Genomic DNA, 22,336 nt, shown 5'->3' on the forward strand with positions numbered 1-22,336 from the left:
TCTCACTATGCCTTAAATGACTTATTAGGAGACTTATAACATGCAAACATGGCTTGATTGTACACCTGATTCCAGTTCTTGTAACTTTTACTAACCATGATTGGCGCACTCACTCTATTTTTCCTTTTTCTTGTTGCTTATGTCCATGAAGAAACATACTGAGATGTGCACAACTGAAAACTGCAGTTTCCATTCAAAGCTTTATTTTAGGCTTTGTTTTCCATGTATGAGTAAATGTTGGCCCTGATCACACTGAGACACATCTCTAGATATGCGTCGCCACCAAAACCTGTTTTCCTATGGTTCTGCGCGCCAGGCGGGTGCTCCTGTCTTGCGCCGTGTTTGTCTAGCAGTTTTTAGACATGCATAAAAGTTAAAATATACTCAACTTTTCAGCGCAAGGCACGCAGTCGCACCGCTCGTCAATGTCATACTTGTCCAAGGCAGCCGATCAAATCAAGAAAGAGGCAAGCTTGACTAATTTACAACTTTTACTTTCTGTTTTGATGCCAGTAGATGTAGAAGGAACAGCGGGACAATGGCTAATGCAGACGAAAGGTTGATATTAGTGATATTTAATTACGATGAACTATATAATTCAATAGCACAGCAGGGTCAAGAGCTCGACGTCTGCTGGAATCCATTTTTTTCCGTTGATTATGTTTGATCGCCAGGTGCACCACGCTGTTTCGCCTGACAAGCCTTGATGTTTTTGAAGCAAAGTCGCTCAGTTAATTAGTAATTTTATTTAGAAAAAAATTGATTTTGTGTTCATGCCCTGTAGTTGCTTCTGACAACTTAATTTTTGTTATTTTTTATATATGACGTGAGTTTTGGTCCTGCTATCAATACTATACTTTTATTTATACCTTACTTTCAGTAACATCTTTTTGCTCCATTTAACAAAAGATGCTATACTTCTCTGTTGTTAAATGCTGTCTAAACACAAGAAGCCTTACCAGTAATTTGCTTAATTAAAGTAGTCTAAAACAGGTATAACTTTTTTAAAAATAAATAAATTAGGAACTATCTGATCAAAGAGCAAGTAGAAATCTGACCAGATAATAGCAATCTTTCGGTGCTTAACAGATTTCAATACCCCGTGCCACCAACACATTTTGGTTGGTACCAAAATTTCTTAGTAAAGATTGCAGAGTTTAAAGGAGCTTCTCAACAGAAGCTTGGCATTATTTTATAGTTTACGTGTCCCAGTTACAGTGTCCCAGCTGTTGAGACTTTTACGCTTGGTAACCATGACTAACCATCCCAGTAGGTCATTCCAGTAAGACAGCCATTCCCCCAGACACGGTAAACAGTAAAGATGTCATGTGTTTGCTGTGCTCTGGTCATTGTTTCTGCTGTCCATTTGGCTAAGTGCCTCCTGTATACTGTGGACAGGAAACTCAGACCTGGTGATATACTGTATACCAAGATGCAATGCTCCCACTCCAGGCTGCCAACACTGCCTTTGCCCCCGATCACTATTTGTTGTTATGGTGATGGCTATAGTGTGGTGGGATACAGAAGATAATAAGTTGAGAAAGTAGCACTGTATTCATTCAAGTGGGAGCCGACACGTCAGATTCTCTGGGAATACAAGCAAACACTGTATCTTCACACATATTATCAGAGGAGTAAGAGTTTGAAAAGAATAAGTGAAAATGGAATCGTCTCCCTGTTTCTGCAATTCTCTCCCTTCCTTCCATTACTCTCTCTCCCATCCCTGTCTCTATCTCCATCTCTATCTATTTTTTAAGAGGAACAGTACTCTCGCTTCCTAAAACCACTTAAACCTGCAACAGCTTGGCCCCTTATCATCTGTCCTCTTCCAAACTGCTATCCTCATCCTGATATTTTCTACCGTGCTTGAGATTTTTTTCACTCAAGTCCCGTTGGGACCAGATAGTAGGGTTACAGAACTTTTTCCACAATTCAAACTTTACAGTAAACTTGTCACTGCCATGACTTCCGCCTCTCGTCAGAGACCCATTGGACGTGCGTTGTTGAGGTCAACGTATTTGGGGGGCGAAGTTCAATTTAACTGAACTTGGGCTAAAAAAATCAAGTGTAAAATCAATGAAATGTGCTATGCTCTCAATGCTTGCACAATGAAACTTGGGTTTTCAGTGTGAAAGCCCTGTTAGACCGTTGATTTGGATAAGAAAAAACTCCACAAAAAAACATTTAAAGGGCAAAAAAGGGAAAATTCCCAGGAAGAGCAAGAAGGACACCTCTTCCAAGACTATATATATATATATATATGTATATATACATATACATATATATATATATATATAAATAAATATAAATTAAGGCTGTCAATCAATTCAAATACTTAATTTATCATTAGTCACATGACTGGTCATAGTTAATCGCGATTGATTGCAAATTACTCAAATTTTTTATCTGTTCATAATGTACCTTAAAAGGGAGATTTGTCAAGTATTTAATACTCTTATCAACATGGGAGTGGGTAATTATGCTTGCTTTATGCAAATGTATGTATATATTTTAGAGATGTGCATTCCAAGCAAAAATACTATTCGAAAATCACTGGGTATTATTCGATTATTATTGGAATAAGGGTGGTCCGGTGTCAACGGGCCTGGCCAGCCATTCGGAACATTAAATTAAGTGCGACCTGGCGGCCTCAACCTGGTCGCCTGCCGTGCGCCTCCGGGTACCCAACTCTCCTTCCTCCTTCTGAGGGAGCACGGGGGTTTGTGGAAGCGGCACGCGCACACACGTGCCACACATGTTTTACCGATAGTAACGTTACTACCAGGCAGCGCCTTCAACGGTTAATACAAGGGAAATATATATATTTTTTAAGATGGGACGAATAGTCGCATAAACTATTTGATTTTTTTTATAAATAATGACTATTCCAAAAATCGAAAATCATAACTCATCCTTAATATATTTATTATTGGAAATCAATTAACAACACAAAACAATGAAAAATATTATCCAGAAACCCTCACAGGTACTGCATTTATCATAAAAAAAAATATGTTCAAATCAGAACATGGTAAACTGCAGCCCAACAGGCAACAACAGCTGTCAGTGTGAGCTGCTGTCAGGCCCTAACTTTTAATGAGAACTCAGAGAGCATTTTCAAGAGAGCCAATCATTTTTAAACAGGAAGCTGTGGAGCTTTGGCGCTAGCTGACACATACAGAAGCCTGGTTGAAAGCATTTTTATCATTTTTATTTTAATTAACATAACAGCATGGTAGTGTAAAGAGCAAGAAAAAAAACAAGCTCTCCAAGATTGTTAGCATTGCAAGGAAGGTGATTGGCAAGCCACGGAAACAACTCAGCAATATATTTACCAGAGTTGTACACAGGAAAGCTAAACACATAGCTGCAGATACCTCACATCCACTACACTCAGAATATTAGCTGCTCCCGTCTGGTGGTCAATGTAGGGTCACAAAGGTCAGCCGGAACATATAGGAGGTCTTTTATTCCCTATGCCGTACAGGCGTTGAACTGAGAATGACTGCACCGGGGATGTTATTTTATAAGATATGGTCTCTTTTATCATTTATATAACTTGCTGCTACCTGCCCATTGCATCAGCCGTAACATTAGGTCAGCATGGGCACCCTGCGGCTACGCAGCCCAATACGCAACAAACTGTGATGCACTGTGTGTTCTGACACCTTTCTATCAGAACCAGCATTAACTTTTTCAGCAGTATGAGCTCCAGTAGCTCTTCTACTGGATCGGACAACACTGGCCAGCCTTCGCTCCCCACGTGCATCAATGGGCCTCGCGTCTGACCCTGTCGCCGGTTCACCTTCCTTGGACCACTTTTGGTAGGTCCTGACCACTGCAGACCGGGAACATCCCACAAGAGCTGCAGTTCTGGAGATGCTCTGACCCAGTGGTCCAGCCATCACAAGTTGGCCCTTGTCAAAGTCACTCACATCCTTACGCTTGCTCATTTTTTTTCTGCTTCCAATACAAAGTTCAAAATGTTCACTTGCTGCCTAATATATCCCCCCCACTGCCAGGTGCCATTGTAACTAGATAATCAATGTTATTCACTTCACCTGTCAGTGGTCTTAATGTTATGGATGATCGGTGTATTTGTATATGTTAATGGTGTGTTATGTGTATTGTATGTACCTTTGCTGTATTTGGAGAAGCCAAAGACCTATCTATCTATCTACCTATCTATCTATCTTGCGTTAACGCAAATTCGTTTTGACGCCGTTAATTTCTTTAACGCATTAACGAAATCAATCTTTCGGAGGTTGTAGCGGGCTCAGTTTTAAAGCTAGAGTGAAGATATTGGCATCCTATGAAACTATAAAAAAACCTAAGGAATCCATCGGTACCATCTATGTCATATTAGCTCGTCGCGAAGGAGGCTAAATAACGCTCCAAACTTACGTAAAATTTTCAACTTCCCATGTTGATAACAGTATTAAATACTTGACAAATCTCCCTTTAAGATACATTTTGAACAGATAAAAAAATGCGTGATTAATTTGTGATTAATCACGATAAAATATCCATATATCCATCCATCCATCCATCCATCCATCCATCCAATATAATAAACATTATTAAAGCAGCGTTTAAAGAGATTCCGGCAAAAATCTAATAGTGTATATACAGTACTATTAGTACTTTCTTGAGGTATTTTCTTGCCATGTGGCACAGATGTGGCAGCAATGTGAGAGAAGAGACACAACAAGGTAAGAGTTCCATGCAAACTAGGCAGTGCAAGGCAAAGTGCTGCTATTTCGATGAAAATTGTGCTTCAAAGTAATACAAAGCATCACTATGAATGGAAAACATGGAAACATATTTGCATATTTGCTTCTTACTACCCAACATCGCTCAGACAAGAATGTTATTTTCCTACTTGGAGAAGCCGGTGTGAACTTTGGTACCTCACTTGGTAAACCATCTTACAGTGCCACTGTGATCGGCACTCCTGTTGAGATGTATTCAGACAGGTTAAGAGTATAGTGGTTCACCAGAACACGCCCCTATGATATTAACTGAGTGTAAGTGGTGCGCTTTGGTTTTTCCTGCATTGTCGAGGCACCGGTGCATTGTGCTGGTCGCCATGATTGTTGTGTTAAATTACTTCTTATTTATAGTTATTCTACACTATAAATGGGTCATTTATAGCTGGGGAAATTTGATGTTTCCCATGAATCCATGAAAGCAGATATGCTCAGGACAAACTGTTTGGTACATTGTACCATCTCCATCTCCATCTCTTCTATCTTATACTAAAACCAATTGCTCAACAATTACTCTGCCAGGTGTGACGATTCATGGCTTTCAAAACAGCAGCTCATATTTTGTTGTTGTTGGAACAAAAACTGGAGCTGGAGTTTAAAGATAAGAACTGAATCTGCATTACATAGTTCCAAAACAGAAACTCAATTAACTGTATTTAAGACATTTTAAGATGTTAAATGAATGCCCTTTACATTTTCTTAGTGTGAGGGGTAGAAGGACAGAGATGTGTGGGAAGAAGGAGGGAAATAGGAGGTGGTGATAAAATGTCTTATTGGAACCATTACCCAGTGTCATGGTTACCTGATTTTCATCACCAAGCTGGGAAGCTTTCTTAGCTCCTTCCTGCTCTCCGTCAGCCTCTTTCTCTCTCCCTCGCTCATCCTCCCCTGTGTCCGTTGCCTTATCGCTCCCCATCCTTCTACTCCCTGTCAACCCCAGCTCTCCCTCTCTGTCCATCTTCCCCTTCCTCGATCGTTCTTCCCATTCAGTTCCAGTGTTTGTTGAGGAGCCAGTAAAAGTGGCACCAGCAGCTGTCCAAACAGTGATGGCCCCCCGCTGTGTGTGGAAGACCCCCCCTACGTTCCCAGTTGATTTCATGCTGGCCATTATCACAGCCTGACGTTTTCCTACTACTGTCGCCATGGCACCAAGGAATGAAAGGGCAGAAGAAGAGAGAAGACAAGAGAGGATGTGGAATATGTGGAGAAGTGAAAAGAAAGCACGGCTGGGGGAAAAACCTAGAAGATAAAGGAATTAAACAGAGAAGATGGAGCTGGGAATTCAAAAGAAAGAAATGACACTGAAAAGATGACAGGCATGAAGGATGGAATGACAAGAATGATGTGATGTAGAAAACAAAAACAGGAGCAAAAGATTGTATGTGATATTAGTCCGCTAGCTCAAGACCAAATAGCACCAAGATAACTTCAAATGAAAAGGTAAATGAAGTATGTTCCCACACCTTTTTCACACTTGCTGCAGAACTCCAGAGGACATGTACATCTTAACTAACACTGCTAACACTTGCTCAAGTTCCAGACTTGTTTAACTGACTGACCCACAAATGGAGCGGAACAGGCAGCCTTATACAGGCAGCCTTATATAGGGCATTCAAATCATGCTATTACTTACTCATGAACAGGCGACATTCATCAGGCTGAAAAGGGCGATTTACACTGAGTTCGTAGTTTGGTGAATCCAACTCAAAACACTCATATGAACAAGCTTTACAGAGAAAAGATTGAGGATAACAATACGAAAGTGATCTTGTATGTCCTCTGAGCAGATACACAAGCATGTTTATGACCAAAGCACATTCACAAGACATACTGTTTCTCCACACTTGCATGTGACTGTACCAACAAAAACACGGGTTATGGCAGTGAAAAAAAAAGTCCTCAGTGTATACCATATTGCTACAGTATATCAGACACTGACTTCAACATCTTGATTTCAGGCGGCTGCAGTGTGATATAATGTTAACTACTTGTAAGTCAGGGTTGATATTTCTACCAGTCATGGTATTCTCTTTAGGTTAATCATGTCTTTTTTTTAGTCATAAACAATGATTTTTAAGTATTAATTCATATGATATCACCAGTTTATTTTATAAGACTTAATTGGCCCTGCCATTGCACTACTTGCAACAAATTGCTTGCCTGCTGGAAATCCTTTTGATCAGCATGTGCCCCTAGTGAAGGCTTTGAGCTTTGAGAAATGGGACCCATTTGACACAATTTGCGGGAAAGCCTGAGTGCTTCAAGAAATGACCATCGGTACTGATACAGATCTCTTTTCAGAGCGTCCCCTCCGCCTCGGACTAACAATAGAGTGCAGTTACTGAACTGCTGCATGGGTGGTTTTATGCCAGGGAGGTCAGCCGCCCCAATTAGCCCCTGCTGAGTTGAGTGGAAAGGCGGGAAAGGACTGGATTAGATTTTAATGACTACCTGTAAGGATAGGCAGACTTGCTGTGTGTCTAATCATTGTTTCAGAACAGAGAGTGCCTTGGTCTGAAGATTTCATCATAATCTCTTTAGTGACAAACATGTCTATTTTGTGTCAGTGCTCAGCAGTTCAGAAAGTTTGAAATTAGGGAAGTGGCTTAAGAAACAAGACTGCCACAACGAGTGACAGGACCAAATTTTAACCATTATAACTGACAATTACAAGCCAGAATAAAAAGTTCACACAGCATCAACCATTTCATGGCTCCAAACAAGTCCCAAACGGCACTGAATATTTCCATAAAATAACACATGGACACTTAATATAGATTGGGTGTTACACAAAGCTACTATCTGTATGTGAATCCGTATTTGTATTCATATTAGAAGTGTATTTGAATTCGTGAAATTGTATTTGAACCTTGTCTCCGAAAAAAAGAAAATGTAAGTATAAACTGAGTCTAAATAAGGGCTGTCAAAGTTAACACGATAACGCGTTAACTCAAATTTGTTTTAACGCCACTAATTTCTTAAACGCATAAATGCAACTTGCGATTTTTAGGTTGTAGCGGGCTCAGTTTTAAAGCTACTGGCATCATGTGACACTACAAAACCGAAGGAATCCATTGGTACCAACCATGTCATATTAGCTTGTCGGTAAGGAGGGTAAATAACACTCCAAACTTACGCTAAATTTTGGAGAGGTAAAACTGGCATGGCTATTTTCAAAGGGGTCCCTTGACCTGAAAATACCATGTTATGATTTAAGGCTATTTTTATGCTAGATGCAGTACCTGTGAGGGTTTCTGGACAATATTTGTCATTGTTTTATGTTGTTAATTGGTTTGAATATTACACAGCGAAAAAGCAGTATATCTTTTTTCGGAACAAGACAGATTTTCGGAGCTTTCGCACCAAGAATAAAGGCATCAACCAATCACGTTGTGTGGAACGGGTAGACTTGCACCTATATTCATGAAACAACAACACAGAGGCTCTTTAGTCTGAACCATACACCGTATATAAGAAGTGGATGTAGTCACAGTGACAGCACCCATTGGTCTGTGGACTGCCGTTTTAAAGCCTCGAGTCCGCCGTCTTGGTTTTCGGAACCAAAAGTGACACGAGAGGGTGGAGCTAAGTACAACTGAATGCTGAATGACACATTTTTAGGTGACCAAAAAGGTTAAAATTAACTTTCAAATGGGACCATAATTTACTAAATGAACATCATGCTGTATTTAAGAAGATTTGAAACTAGCGATTGTCACCATAAATTCATGTTTACAATCTTTACTGAGGTAATAAATCAAGTGAGAAGTAGGCTCATTTTCTCATAGACTTCTGTACAATCGGACTTCTTGCAACCAAAGGAGTTGCCCCCTGCTGGCTATTAGAAAGAATGCAGGTTTAAGGCACTTCCTCATTGGCTTCACTTTTCAGACCCAGAGTTGCCCACTGGTCCGAACCAAGACAGCAAACTTTATTACTCCTTTTAACCGTGGCAAAGGCAGCTCAGACGAGACCCACTTCTTCCGTTCTTACCTTTCACAATAAAAGCCCTAGACATATAACATTCCCAAGCAAGTATTTCACATTTCCATGTTGTTTATTCGTCACGCCCCTGGTGTGTAAAGGCTTCAAGAGTTAAAACTCTTTTTTTTGTAGAGTGAAGAAAACATTCACGAACTTGTTGTGTTTCTTTAATACACAGCAAGATTCTTGGTTTGCATATTCAAAACTCATGAGATAACTTTGAACTAATTATTCAAGTATAGTTAAGGCAGCTGAGGAACTTTTTTTTCAAATGAACCAGCCTGAAATGATTTACAGTGTCGCAATATGTGTAGGATTGTAGGAGTGTGTCAATCTGGTGACAGCTCAGTGGCAAAAAACCCAACTATTACTGCAAAAATCTTGCTGAGAGTTCATATCTGAATAATGAATTCATATTTGGTTACATCCCTACACACGCACACCCAATAAGGAATGGTAAAATTAGCTCAAAACACAACGTATTGCTGAAATATTCAAAACTCACAATGTGAATTAGAGCAGAAAGGCACCCAGCACTAATCCCAAGACAGAAACTGTACAAAAACCCCAAAACGTGCTTACTTTACATATGTGTGCACCAGCTTGTTTATGTATAGATGGGGATGTATCATCCTCTTCCTTCACTCTCCATTGCCCTCAGTACACTGTGTGTGTTTCTATGAGTGTGTGTCATCCCGTATGAGTGTGCATGACGGTGATGTGTCAGCCGCTCCTTCATATGTAATTTGTGTCATCGCTGCTGTCCTGGTGTGACTGCAGGAGCTTAAGGCAACAGCTGTTCTCTGCTGCCTCGACCGCAGTGGCTGCGTCCCGTCTTTGCCCTGTCCCGTTCTGTTAAACTCGGGTCAAAAGACGGCTCGGAGATGTTTTGATTTAATCATCAGATATTGTTGACTGGTGCAACACTATGATATTGACTTTCTATTTCGGAAAAGAGAATTCAAAAGAGAATCGTTAAAACTTCAGCTGTGGGGTTTGGCTTTTTTGTTATTCAAGGTTTGTACATCTCTTTAAACACGGAAATATAATCAAAATCAGTTAAATCTCCTTTGCACCAGCCAAAAGGTCATTAATCAAAATACATTACATGCCGAGCGGGGCCGCATAGAAAATCCTGTTAAAATATTAATGACCTTGCTTCATTTTTTGAAGTGAATTGATCATAAATGGCATTGATTCTGTAGAATCCAGGGCTGTAGTCAAAACCATTTAGTCCAAGGCAAGTCCAAACAGCTTGGAGACCAAAGTCAAGACCAAGTCCAAACAGCTTGGGGACCAAGTCAAGACCAAGTCCAAACAGCTTGGGGACCAAGTCAAGACCAAGTCCAAACAGCTTGGGGACCAAGTCAAGACCAAGTCCAAACAGCTTGGGGACCAAGTCAAGACCAAGTCCAAACAGCTTGGAGACCGAGTCAAGACCGAGTCCAAAAAGCTTGGGGATCCAGTCAAGACCAAAGTTAAAATTATACACTTAATTACAGCACATACTAAATTGCAAATAGTGGGTTTTGAAGGCTTATTATGATATTTTTGGGAATAAATATCTTTAACTTTTTCTATCAAAACAAGACTAACTCCTTAGCCATGCTGGCAGCTCTGTGAGGATGTACTTAGGCACAGTGGTGGTTTGATCTAAATACTAACTTTAGCATGCTAACATGCTCACAATAGAGCTCGACGGCGAAGTTACGGAAGTAAAAATCACATTTATATTCTGAATCAAGGAATTTCATTATTAGACATAATGTCGTAACCATCCAAGGTAGACTTAACACAAGCTACGAGATGGTATCTGCTCCTGTAGAAGCCGCAAGTCCGTATGATATCAACCTTGCTTTAAGAAAAACATGTTTTATTTGTGATTTCATGGAGAAGTACTATACTACTTACAATTCTAAGTTACACAGTCATGTCTCTGATTGGGGGAGCTCACTGTTACCATGGAAATGTTCGCCGCACCCGCAAACGGCTAGTGAGGGTAGACGTGTCCACAGTGTCTGCTCCCTGGTCTGCTCCCGGATTCTATGAAAATAGTTCACCTGAAAATGTTTGAGGCGAGAAATAAGCCACACGGTTGCTGAATCTGTCTTCATTTAAGATAGACAAAAGTTAGTTTAAACGTTTTTCAGGAGTTTCCAGAGGTGGAGTGTCGCCATTCGCAATGTTTATGGGATGAGTAGTTCCTTCACTCCTAAAATAATTATTTATACAATCTTTTATCTTTCCCTTTTTCTGTTTTAAATTTGTTTTCTTTGCTCCGAATCAAATGTTTTATGGTCACGACTCATCTCATAGCTGGTTGGCTTAGTTCCATGCTTAAAACTTTTTATATAAGAATTTTCTGAAATGTCAATGTTCACCATGTTCATCATCTTTTTTTGGCGTGTTAGCATGCTAACATTTGCTAATTAGCACTAAACACAAAACTGGGTCTGATGGGAATGCCAATCGTTTTGCAGGTATTTAGTCATAAACTAAAGCTATTGGCAAAGAGTCAAGGATCTCGAAAGTCATTAGAATTCCTCTTCTGATCACCGTGGTTGCCTGTACCAAATTTCATGGCAATCCATCCGGTAGTTGTTTATATATTTCAGTCTGGACCAAAGCGGTGGATCAACGAACCAACAGACTGATATTGCGACCACTAAAGCTATGCTGTTAAATGTATATAACAAATCTAGATTATTTGATACCTATCTATATACATAGTCAACAATATGATACACTGCAATTCAAAGCTGATACTCTAGGATTTGAGTGAAATGGGATTTAATATTGATCCAGCTCTGATTTGATATTTGCTAGTGGATAGTTGTTAAAGATCAAAAGTGTAGTAGAAATAAGATCAATATTCGCTCAAGTTTCATTTCAAAGCACTAAATTAGAAATGCAGAAGAACATGTTGGAAGCACAGAGATAGAATGAGAATGAAAAAAAAAGCCAACTGGACGGAGACAAAACCAGAAACTTAACAGACGAGACCGGGTCAGAGAGCGAGACAATCAGAGTCAAAACACCCCAGTGTCCCAGAGATTAAAAAAGGAAGAAAAAAAAGACTTGAATACTACAACCCTGATAGCATCTAAACATTAAGATGCTGTATTTGTTCAGCTTTACTTCAGCACTCAAGTCAAATACTTTGTTTCAAGCTGTTATCTCTTCGAGATACCCATGTTATTGTGTCAAAGTCAATGTGACAGTTGCACACAAGAAACCATAATTCACCAAGACAGTTTTTGAAATCATTTTGATTAATACATCTGGATCCCTGATTCCCTTTAGGACGTTTCCTAAAAAAGGACCATGTAATTACATACTAATCACAGCCAAATGTACTGACATTGAAAGAAACCTTCTAATTTGAGTGTCTAAGAATAAAATATGAGATAATACAGTAATTTGATAGAAAATGGAATGGAGGTCAGCGTGATGTCTCAATTGATCTAATTATGAGTTCAGACTTCTGCACTTCTTTTCTTTTCTTTTTTTACAAATTAAATGCTTCTTATGATCTTAAAATTTATCTTTTCCTACTGCTCTAGTGCTCTAGTTAGAAAGAAATGAACATGCAGAGCATTTTTTTCTAATAAAAATCATTAGGCTACTAATGGACTCTAAAATGTCACTTTACCCAATCAAGGCATTCCTTATATTGTGATTTATTATGCAACATTGCTCACTTGGCTTAGCTTTGATTGGCTCACAGAGCTTAACAATCAGTGGGCAACCTCTGGTTCTGAAAAGTGAAGCCAATGCTGAAGTGCCTTCAACCTGCATTCTTTCTAATAACCAGCAGGGGGCGACTCCTCTGGTTGCAAACAGAAGTCTGATTGCAAAGAAGTCTATGAGAAAATGAGCCTACTTCTCACTTGATTTATTACCTCAGTGAACATTGTAAACATGAGTTTAATTTGTGAGGTCTCAATCGCTAGTTTCAAGTCTTCTTCAATACAGCATGATGTTCATTTAGTAAATTATGGTCCTATTTAGAATCAAATAGACCATAAAGAAGGGGATGCTTTAGGGTGTGGCTACCTTGTGATTGACAGGTTGCTACCATGGTATTGTTTGTGTTTTCGTCTTACAACTTTGACCGTTTCACATTGTGTTTTTAGTTCATCAAAGTTAACATTCACATTTTGGTAGCCTGAAAATGTCTTATTCAGCGTTCAGTTGTACTTAGCTACAAACAAGATGGCGACGGCCAAAAGCCAAGATGGTGACAGTCAAAAACCAAGATGGTGACAGCCAAAACAAAGACTATAGATGCAAAGAGACGCAACACGGTGTTTTTTGACAACAGTCGTTGCCGCCATTTTGGACTGAAAACATTTATTATATTATAATATTTTGTTGTTTAACACAAGCCATTTCGGTAGAATATGACGATAGAATGAAATAATTTAGTTCTTCTTTTGTATGGCACGTTTTAGGCGGACGTTTTACTGGCGTCAGTTTCAGTCCAAAATGGCGGAAGCGTAGCTTTGCTTGCTGCTGGGCACTAATGTTGCAATGGAAAGAACAATTGACTTTCACTTCTGAGCAATACATGTTCTTTGGCCAAAATACCGAACTCTTCAAAACCCAAGTCCACAAACCATTGGGGGATGTCACAGTACGGTGACGTAGTACTACGTCCACCTGCTACTTGCTATGTTAACGATATGCAAAGAGCGAGGGCTATGTCGAATCGAAGCATTCAAAAGGTTATCATTTAAAAAAGTTGCTGGCAACTGCAGCAGGTAACTCCTCATTGATTAATCCTCCAAGACAAATGTTATTAACATTACAGCCAGACAAAATTTCCTCTCTCTTGTTTTCCATTCATCAACCAGCAGTAGCTCTCAGCAGCAATTATGCCACACTCTAAGCCCCACAAAAGACCAGCGAAAGAGAAGTTGAACAAAGCACGATCTTGTTCAGAATCACCTCAGGCAACATCCCTTTGTTTCTACAAACTTCTCTGAGCCTTCAACATGACTGCTACAAATATCTAACCCCAAGGAGTCATTTTGTTCACTTACTGCTGTACAGTAAAGTTAAGCGTGTACCAAATGTCTAATTGTTACACAGAGAAAAGTCGAGGCTTCAGTCGTGAGAAGCACACACACAGCCTTGCCACTCCTTGCCTCTGTAGCATTCTTTGCTTTTGCAACAACCTTGGATCTCTTCAGGGAATCAAAGCAGTTCTTGCAGGTTATTTCTTACAGTTTATCTATGAATCTGGTCCTTATTGTCTGGGAGCTCCAAAAACTGTTGGGGAGCAGAAAATCAGGGCTGACTTCGTGTGGTGTGGACTAGGCATTCAGTAGAATATCCCTGAAGATACATCGGCTGTCTGTCTTGTTAACTATATATATCTATATATCCTTCTAGTTCTCTGTATTAATAACATCATGACAGTATCTTGTGTCTGTGTGCTACATTCAGTGTTCACATTCCACTGCAGATACTGTTCTTACAGTCATCAGTGCAGAATAATACTGTATGTGTCAGAGGTCTTACCAGCAGAGGCATGGCCAGGTCAGCAAAGTAAACGAAGGCCGCCCCGAGTGTGAATCCCACAGCCACGGGCACGAAAGCAAATGAGCCATACTTCCCGGAATCCTCCGCCATGCCGATCGCCGGTGCCAGCAGTGACCAATAGGAAGCAGCAAGCATTACCTGAGAGAGGCAAGAAAAGGGTGAAGAGATATTTAAAAAAATTTGTATCATAGCAGCAGTTTCTCATGTGCCTTCAACCACAGAAATATAGCAACCTAATATGCCATCATTAATTATTGTTACGTTAAGTCACTTCAAAAATAAATACTGTAAATGAGCCAATCTGAAGAGGATGTTTTTTTGTTTTTAAAATACTAGTGCACTTCTCGTTCATACGTACATACATACACACAGACAGACAGACAGACAGACGGATCGAAAGACTGACAGGCTGACAGACTGACAGACAGAGATTCCTTCCTTTATAGTTAGATGATGCTGCTACAGCGCCACCTAATTGGCACCAAATTTGTCATGGTCACTCAGACATCATATGTACACGTCCAACAAATGTGATCGTCGTAGCACAAAGCGTTTGAGCAAACTTTGAGGGCCAGCTGTAGCAAAACTGTATGGAACATTGATAATCCAAAAAAGTAGGTTTTTTTCGGTTTGGTCCAGAGATGTTCTGTACCAAATTTGGTGACGATTGCTGAAAATGTGTAGGAGTAGTAGCAAAAAACTCAGATTCAAAATGGTAAAATAATTTAGTTTCTGAGAGTTACGGTTCATAAGTCACAGGCCAAAACGTGAAGTTTATTGTTATAGCGCCACCATCTGGTCAAATTACACCAAATTTGACACTGCACTCCATTAGGTCCTGAGCAATACACCCGCCAATTGTGAAGTAGCTTGGATGAGCGGTTCTTGAGATATGCAAAGGACACACAGAGGGGCAGACAGAGATTCCTTGCTTTATAGTTAGATATCATCTCATCCATTGGGCCTTATGCAAGAACCTCTGGCATGAACACATTTGTTCTTAAGTTGCATTTACAAGTGATTTAAGAGATTAGCAAATTTTCCCTATTTAGAATTTTCTCTTGGGTATGAGCAAAAATTACTTGTGGGTCAGACCTGTCGGACAGGTCAAGTACAGATAATCTGCCCGTCTCCACAGGGGGAAAACACTTGTATCACTTAAATTATTAATCTGAGTTTAAATATGATACTGAAATCAACTTAATAGAAATAATTACATCATCATTATCATGGCAATTTACAGAGCTTATTTTATTTTTTATTTTATTGGTATATTTTGGCATGGCTCCTTATATACACCCTGACAGCTGTTAGAATGTAACACCACCTACTGCAGGCTATAATACTCTCTCGTCAATGACGTCATGACCACCTCCCATCTGCTTTGCTTTTGCTAGACGTGTTTCTCATCTTCTAACTTCATATCAAACCATTCCTTCTTCATTTATGCCGCAGCACAGCGCTGCTCGAATGGCACGCCGTTAGCAGCTGTGTTAATATTTTTACTAATTGTTTTGGGTCCTCAAATGAGACTACTGACAAGTTATGCGTTCATCTGCTGACTTTCCAGCAGCAGGACGTGATGTTCAACAGAGTGAAACACTTCCTTTTACACTTCATTAAAATGTTCGTGAATGACACAGGTAGAATACAGCAATTTTGGGGGAGTCAAATATGCTTAAGATTGAATCTGGTGAACGCCAACAGGTGGTGTTCATCAAGTTCTAACGATCAATTAAGGCAAGTTTGTGCCGTTAAAGAGATTTTGTTGATTATGAATTTGGTGACTTCTCAAAACTAATGGTTTGAAGTTTCCCAAGTTTACATGAGTGCGTGAGTGTGTCCATGTTTGGCTATGCGTGCTATGTTTTGTGTGCGAGTGTCCAGTCTATTCAGCATGCTCATGGGTAATTAACCCTGAAAAAAACTGATCTTATTGTGTCAGCTGTCAAGGTCCAAATAGAGGGGGCAGGGTCCAGTATGCCTGAATAAACTTGTGTATCTTTCAAGCTTCATGTATGCACACAAAGTATCTGGAGCTTCTATTGTTTATCACAAATACCATGCCAATCTTTATTCTGTTTGAGTCCGGCTCCTCTCCTAGCATGCCGCCTCCTGACACAGTATCAGCACTGGAAATGCAAAACACGAGTGTGTGTTCAGCGCTGCCAATCAAAAAGTAATGGAGGCATATTGTTGTGGCTGCAGTCGGCTCCGGCATTCAAGAGTAATGTACCTACCGCTAGCATCAAATCTAGTCAGCTTTGTTAGTCAGGCAGAGTATAACAATGCCAAAGTTGATTGCAACTCACTTGATTTTTGGCTCTGGGAGCTGAAAACTTGTGAATTATGGCAAATTCAAAGGTTTTATTCCAGTCTTATTCACGTTGAATTGTCAAAGTCTGGCAGCAATCGAATCCTCATCTGTGATTACAGAGAGGACAAATGATCCCATCCTGTTTTCCATCGACAGTATGACCTGTCTTGACGCTCCCAAACGGAGTCAAACAATCCACACTTGCTTTTACAGTTCGCTTGATGTTAATGTACCTATTCTCAGTGGATTCCAACACCCAGTTGCACCAGGCAATAAGCAAGGAGAGGGAACAGAGTTATGCAGGAAACAAACAGAAATCTGGATTCAAAAGACACACTGGGTGGAATATAAACTTTGTTTATTTGTATTTATTTGGCATCTTCATCTCTCCACTGGCAACAGAAGTAGGGCAAAGATATCAAAGAGAAGCCAGAAAGACACTAAAGTCAAACTGAACTTAGCTAAGAATCTAAAGAGTGGGGGATATGGCCTTAAAATAATAGTACAATATTGTAATGTATTTTTGTTGTAACAATATTTATGAAGATATACTGTATATGCAGTGTACAGAACTATTATTGAGGTTGTAGTTCACAGTATTGGTGTGTCTAGGTGGCTCATGCTAGCAAGCTGCAGCCGTATTCTGCTAGTGATTGGCTCTGGTGACATCAATACCGCGGCTCCAGCCCCCCCGATCACTACTGCGTAGACTCTGGCTCTAAATGACGCCAAAATCTCAAGATGGCAGCTCCCGTATCCGGGACATTTGGGCTTCACTTTTGTACAGTGGGAGGAAGTGGAGACGCGTTGTCCATCTATATATACAGTCTAGGTCTTCAACGCGCCATTCGCTGAATCCTTTCATCGGCTACCAATCAGGGGAACGCATGCATTTCTCCATTTTTTGGGTCAAGTGAATAAAAAAATGCTGTCGCTATCGATGGTAGCTTGGATGTCTAAAAATGTCGGGTTTGTGCAAGATGTCGCACTAGTGACAATTCTCTCTGACCAATCAGTGGTCTGCATTGTTTTAACTCCCCCCTCTAGAATCGGCTCAGCTCACTTGGAACCTCGACTGAGGTGGTACCAAAAAAAGTACCAGGTACCAGGTACTATCCACAACTTTTGATAATGGCAAATCCAAAAATGAGCGAGTCGAGTTGAGTAGAGCCGTGTCGTACCATGCAGTGGAAATGCGGCATTAGTTTCCAATTAGCAACTGACTCCCATAGTATGTTGTTTTTTCTATACATGCTTCAGTGTTAACTCGCAGACTTGTTAGAGATTTTGCTCATTTTCCCATCTTTGACTCATACCTAGCCGCACTAGCACATAACCCATAACCCACAGAACACTCTTAAGGGGATTATTTTTTATCTTCCAACCCAGCTCCCTACATATTCAATTTCCATCGTCTACCAATCAAGGGTGCAATGCTGCAATCCAGAGAACATTGTGCACTTGTGTGCCAATTGAGTCAAGGTGGGGAGCTGTCTACATGTTAATTAGCAACAACCCCCGATGGCGCACATAAGATGAGCAGTTTGACAGTCTGCTGTTACGGCTGCCAAGCCCCAAAGGTGCACAAGATGTAAATGCACAAACATAACTTTGCATGGGTGTTGTATATGGGAATTCATTTCCAGTACTGCTATTACTACCATTAAGAAATGGGACAAATCTAGCTATGGAAAATGATCTGAGATCAATTATGATATGAAGCCATCTCCTGCATACAGTATTTTAAGAGAAAAACATAAATTGAATTTCCAAGACCTTTACACCCAATCTCTCAAGATGGTATCATGGACAACAAATATTTCAATGCATATAACCAAAAAGCTACAAAATGAAGCAATGGTGTTCACTTTTAAGTTATTACGCTTATTCGCTTTCTTGCTGAGAGTTAGATGAGAAGATCAATACCACCAATGTCTACGCTTAGCTTAGCTTAGCATAAAGACTGGAAACAGGGGTGAACAACTAGCCTGGCTCTGTCCAAAGGTAACAAAATCCAACTACCGGCACCTTTAAAGCTCAATAACTAAAACAATGTCTCTTGATTGTTTGAAATGTTCGAAAAACAAACTGTAAAAAATATAATTTGTGGTGTTATGGGGGGTTATGTGCGTAACTGCACACGGACAAGAAATAGTCCCTAGGCATTAGCGGTCTGGATTTTTAAAGACCGATATAACAACGATTGTTTGGAGCAGGAAAAAGCTGATAGCTGATTAATCAGCCAATACTCCCCCCCCACCGCCCGCAAAAAAACATTTGACACTGTCGGAAATGAAAAATCTTTGACTATATTACAAAATATTTAACTAACTGACATCTAAGTCAAAGAAATAAATACCTAAATAAATAAATAAATCTGGAACTGAACATCAAACCCAAAGTAGGCATAATCAATAAATAAATCTGGAACTGAAGATCAAAAGTGAATTAGTCAGAGTTTATAACGTGCTTTTTGACGGCTGCTTTTACATACATAGTTTTTATTAAACCAGTTTTTGTCACTCTGAATTTTATCATTGGATTACATTTTTGGAATATGATCTATTTATTTACAGTGGCCGATGCGCTGTTCTGTGGTTGGTTGGTTGGTTGGTTGGTTGGACCTCAAAATCAGTTGTTCCGAGAACGCAAAGTTTTAGCCGACCGTTCTAACCCTATCGCCAGAATAATGCGTTGAAGGTTTTTTCATGGAGTGGAGAATTGCTTTCTGCAAACAGTATCTCAAACTATGTAAATAATAGGGCTCCTGATTAATCACATTATTTGTGTTATTTAACCTCCATCGCTCTTTGAAACAGAGCCCGCAACCTCCGAAAGATCGATTGCGTTAATGCGTTAAAGAAAATAGTGGTGTTAAAAACGAATTTGCGTGAACGTGTTATTATTGCGTTAACTTTGACAGCCCTAGTAAATAATAAATAGCCGATTTATCAGTCAAACTCTATTAGCTATCTGGCTTCTGGTTGTAGCTTCATATTTACCCGACATGGTATCAATCTATTAATCTAACTCGGCAAGAAAGAGAATAAGTCAGGCATTACGTTTTTTTGCTCCAAGGATAAAAGGAATGGTTTAGGATAATACAAATATGGTTGAAATATACAAATACGGGTGACTATGGGTAATATACACTGTAGGGTTCAAAGCAGCAATAGGCAATTGCACATGCTGACAGCTCCAAATGGCAGTGAGGGAGAACAGTTTGAAATATTTGAAATTCAATACCCAGAAATACTAGAACAACATGACACCACTTAACCCCACACAGAACACTCATATCAACTCTGCTGATCTGTGATACAAGAGGGAAAAGAGAGACAAGGCATCTCGTATTTTCTGTGAACTTAGGCCGCGCTGGCAGCTATTCACAAGACAATTTTGTAGAGACGGGTATAGATGCGGATATCAGAGGATGTCAAGGTCAATAGATAATTCATATTTAATTCACCTGAGACATAATAGGGGAAAATATAATTTGTTTCAATCTCTCTACTTTTTCTGTGAATTTATTACCAATATTCTTTCTCCCTCTTTTTCTGTTCAACTCTCAGCAAAGTGGCTTTTGTTCTTTCTTCCTTTGTGGTTTCTCTCTCTAATTTGCATTTTGCCGGAGCCAAACCCCAGGTCGATTTCACAATCTCTAGTCTCGTTCATTAAGTCTCAATTCGACAGAGTCTCAAGGCTATACAAACACCTGTCTAACACTGATGCCAGCACCCAATTACTGCTTGGTTATCTCACTCAGGGCCAAATACTAAGCCTTTTGCAGCTAGTTTTAGATGGAGATATGGTGCACTGTGCCCCAGAACCATCCCAGTTATCATATGAACATGTGAGCAGAGATGGAATTCTAAAGCATATGCATGCATTAGCATTGGTATTCAGGGCATATCGTGCAAAAACAGTGCGCAACTCCAATGAGTGAAGCCAATGCGGAGATGACTAAAACTTACATCCTTCCTAACAGCCAGCAGGGGGCGACTCCTCTGGTTGCTAAAAGAAGTCTGATTGTATAGAAGTCTGTGAGAAAATGAGCTTACTTCTCACTTGATTTATTACCTCAGTAAACATTGTAAACATGAGTTTATGGTCTCAATCGCTAGTTTCAAGTCTTCTTCAATACAGCATGATGTTCATTTAGTAAATTATGGTATAACGCAGTGTATGCTTCAGGGCATGGCTACCTTGTGATTGACAGGTCGCTACCACGGCGTTGTCCGGGTCTGGGAGTTGTCCGTGTTTTCGTCTTGCAACTTTAACTCTTTCACAGCGTGTCTTCAGTTCATGAAAGTTAATTGTAACATTTTGGTTGCCTAAAAACGTCTAATTCAGTGTTCGGTTGTAGTTAGCGCCACCCTCTCGTAAAACTTCTGGTTTAAAAAAAACAAGATGACAACGGCCAAAACCCAAGATGGCGACGGCAAAAAACCCAAGAAGGCAATGGCCACAATGCTAAATGGCAGTCCACAAACCAATGGGTGACTACATTCACAGTCTATGTGCAAAAACTGCAATCAGAAATGAGCGTAGTTATGGTATTGGTAAATGGACTTGCATTTATATAGCGCTTTTCTAGTCTTCCGACCACTCAAAGCGCTCTACACTACATGTCAGTATTCACCCATTCACACACACATTCATACACTGATGACAGAGGCTGCTAAAGGTGCCAACATTGCCCATCAGGATCTAATCTAAATACTCATTCACACACCGATGGCTATGCCTTTGGGAGCAATTTGGGGTTAAGTGTCTTGCTCAAGGACACATCGACATGTGACCCGGAGCAGCTCGGGATCGAACCACCGACCTTCCGATTGGTGCCACAGCCGCCCCAGGTAGTTATCATCATTATTGCTATTTTTTACTTTAGTTCAACCTTTTGACCTTGTTGTCTAAGATGAAAATTGCTAGAGTGAACTGCATCTGCTCTGGAAAATTACATTTGCAAGCACTTGCACTGGTAGTTCAAGCCATAAATTAGATGTAAGACAGCACACACCGTAAAACACAGGATCCTCCTCATGCCTGAATTTGTGTTGAACTGTACATCTACAAAACATACAATGGGGATGAGAGAAAAGTGAAGGAGGAAGATTCTCTAACTCTTTTTAGCCTCACACTGTGTCAGTTCGGGGGTCGATTGGTCCTCCATTTTGGTCTAGATTGAAATATTTAGAGAGTCATTCACAGTTCCGCTAGCGTGGCCGCATGCTCTCTGGTCTTGTTCATGAATAAATAACAACTCAAAGATAAAAAAAAAGTCCTTCAAAACCACCAACAACTGGACTTTTCACACAGCTGACAATATACACATTACTATTAAACATAAGTGTAATCCCAGTAATAGTATAAGAATGAATGTTTGATAGGCTTTATATGGGTTCATAGTTCCTCTTTGTTGACAGCCCAAAACATAGACTGAATATAACAAGTGGACGTAGTCACCGTGATGTCAACCATTGGTTTGTGGACTGCGGTTTTGAAGCCTCAAGTCTTGCATTTTAGTCCGTTGCCATCTTGGTCTTTTGCAACCAGCAGGGACACAGGAGGATGGAGCTAAGTACAACCCAACGCTGAATAAGGCATTTTTAGGCAACCAAAAAAGGTTATAATTAACTTAAATTAACTGAAAACACTGTTAAAGGGTGAACGCAGACAACTCTCAGACCGGACAATGCCGTGGTAGCGACCTGTC

The 22,336-nt window shown here is 40.0% G+C and overlaps 1 protein-coding gene across 1 annotated transcript in view; it reads right to left on the reverse strand.

Annotated features, from left to right (window-relative positions):
* The window catches only part of slc39a11 (solute carrier family 39, member 11), a 157,473-nt gene that overhangs the window by 112,129 nt on the left and 23,008 nt on the right, over positions 1–22,336 (reverse strand). Inside the window, exon 4 of the mRNA XM_074621013.1 lies at positions 14,280–14,438. Within this exon, the coding sequence (XP_074477114.1) occupies positions 14,280–14,438 (159 nt within the window). The remainder of the gene's footprint in view (positions 1–14,279; positions 14,439–22,336) is intronic.

This window comes from Sebastes fasciatus, chromosome 20 (assembly GCF_043250625.1).
Source record: "Sebastes fasciatus isolate fSebFas1 chromosome 20, fSebFas1.pri, whole genome shotgun sequence".
NCBI classification, from domain to species: Eukaryota; Metazoa; Chordata; class Actinopteri; order Perciformes; family Sebastidae; genus Sebastes; species Sebastes fasciatus.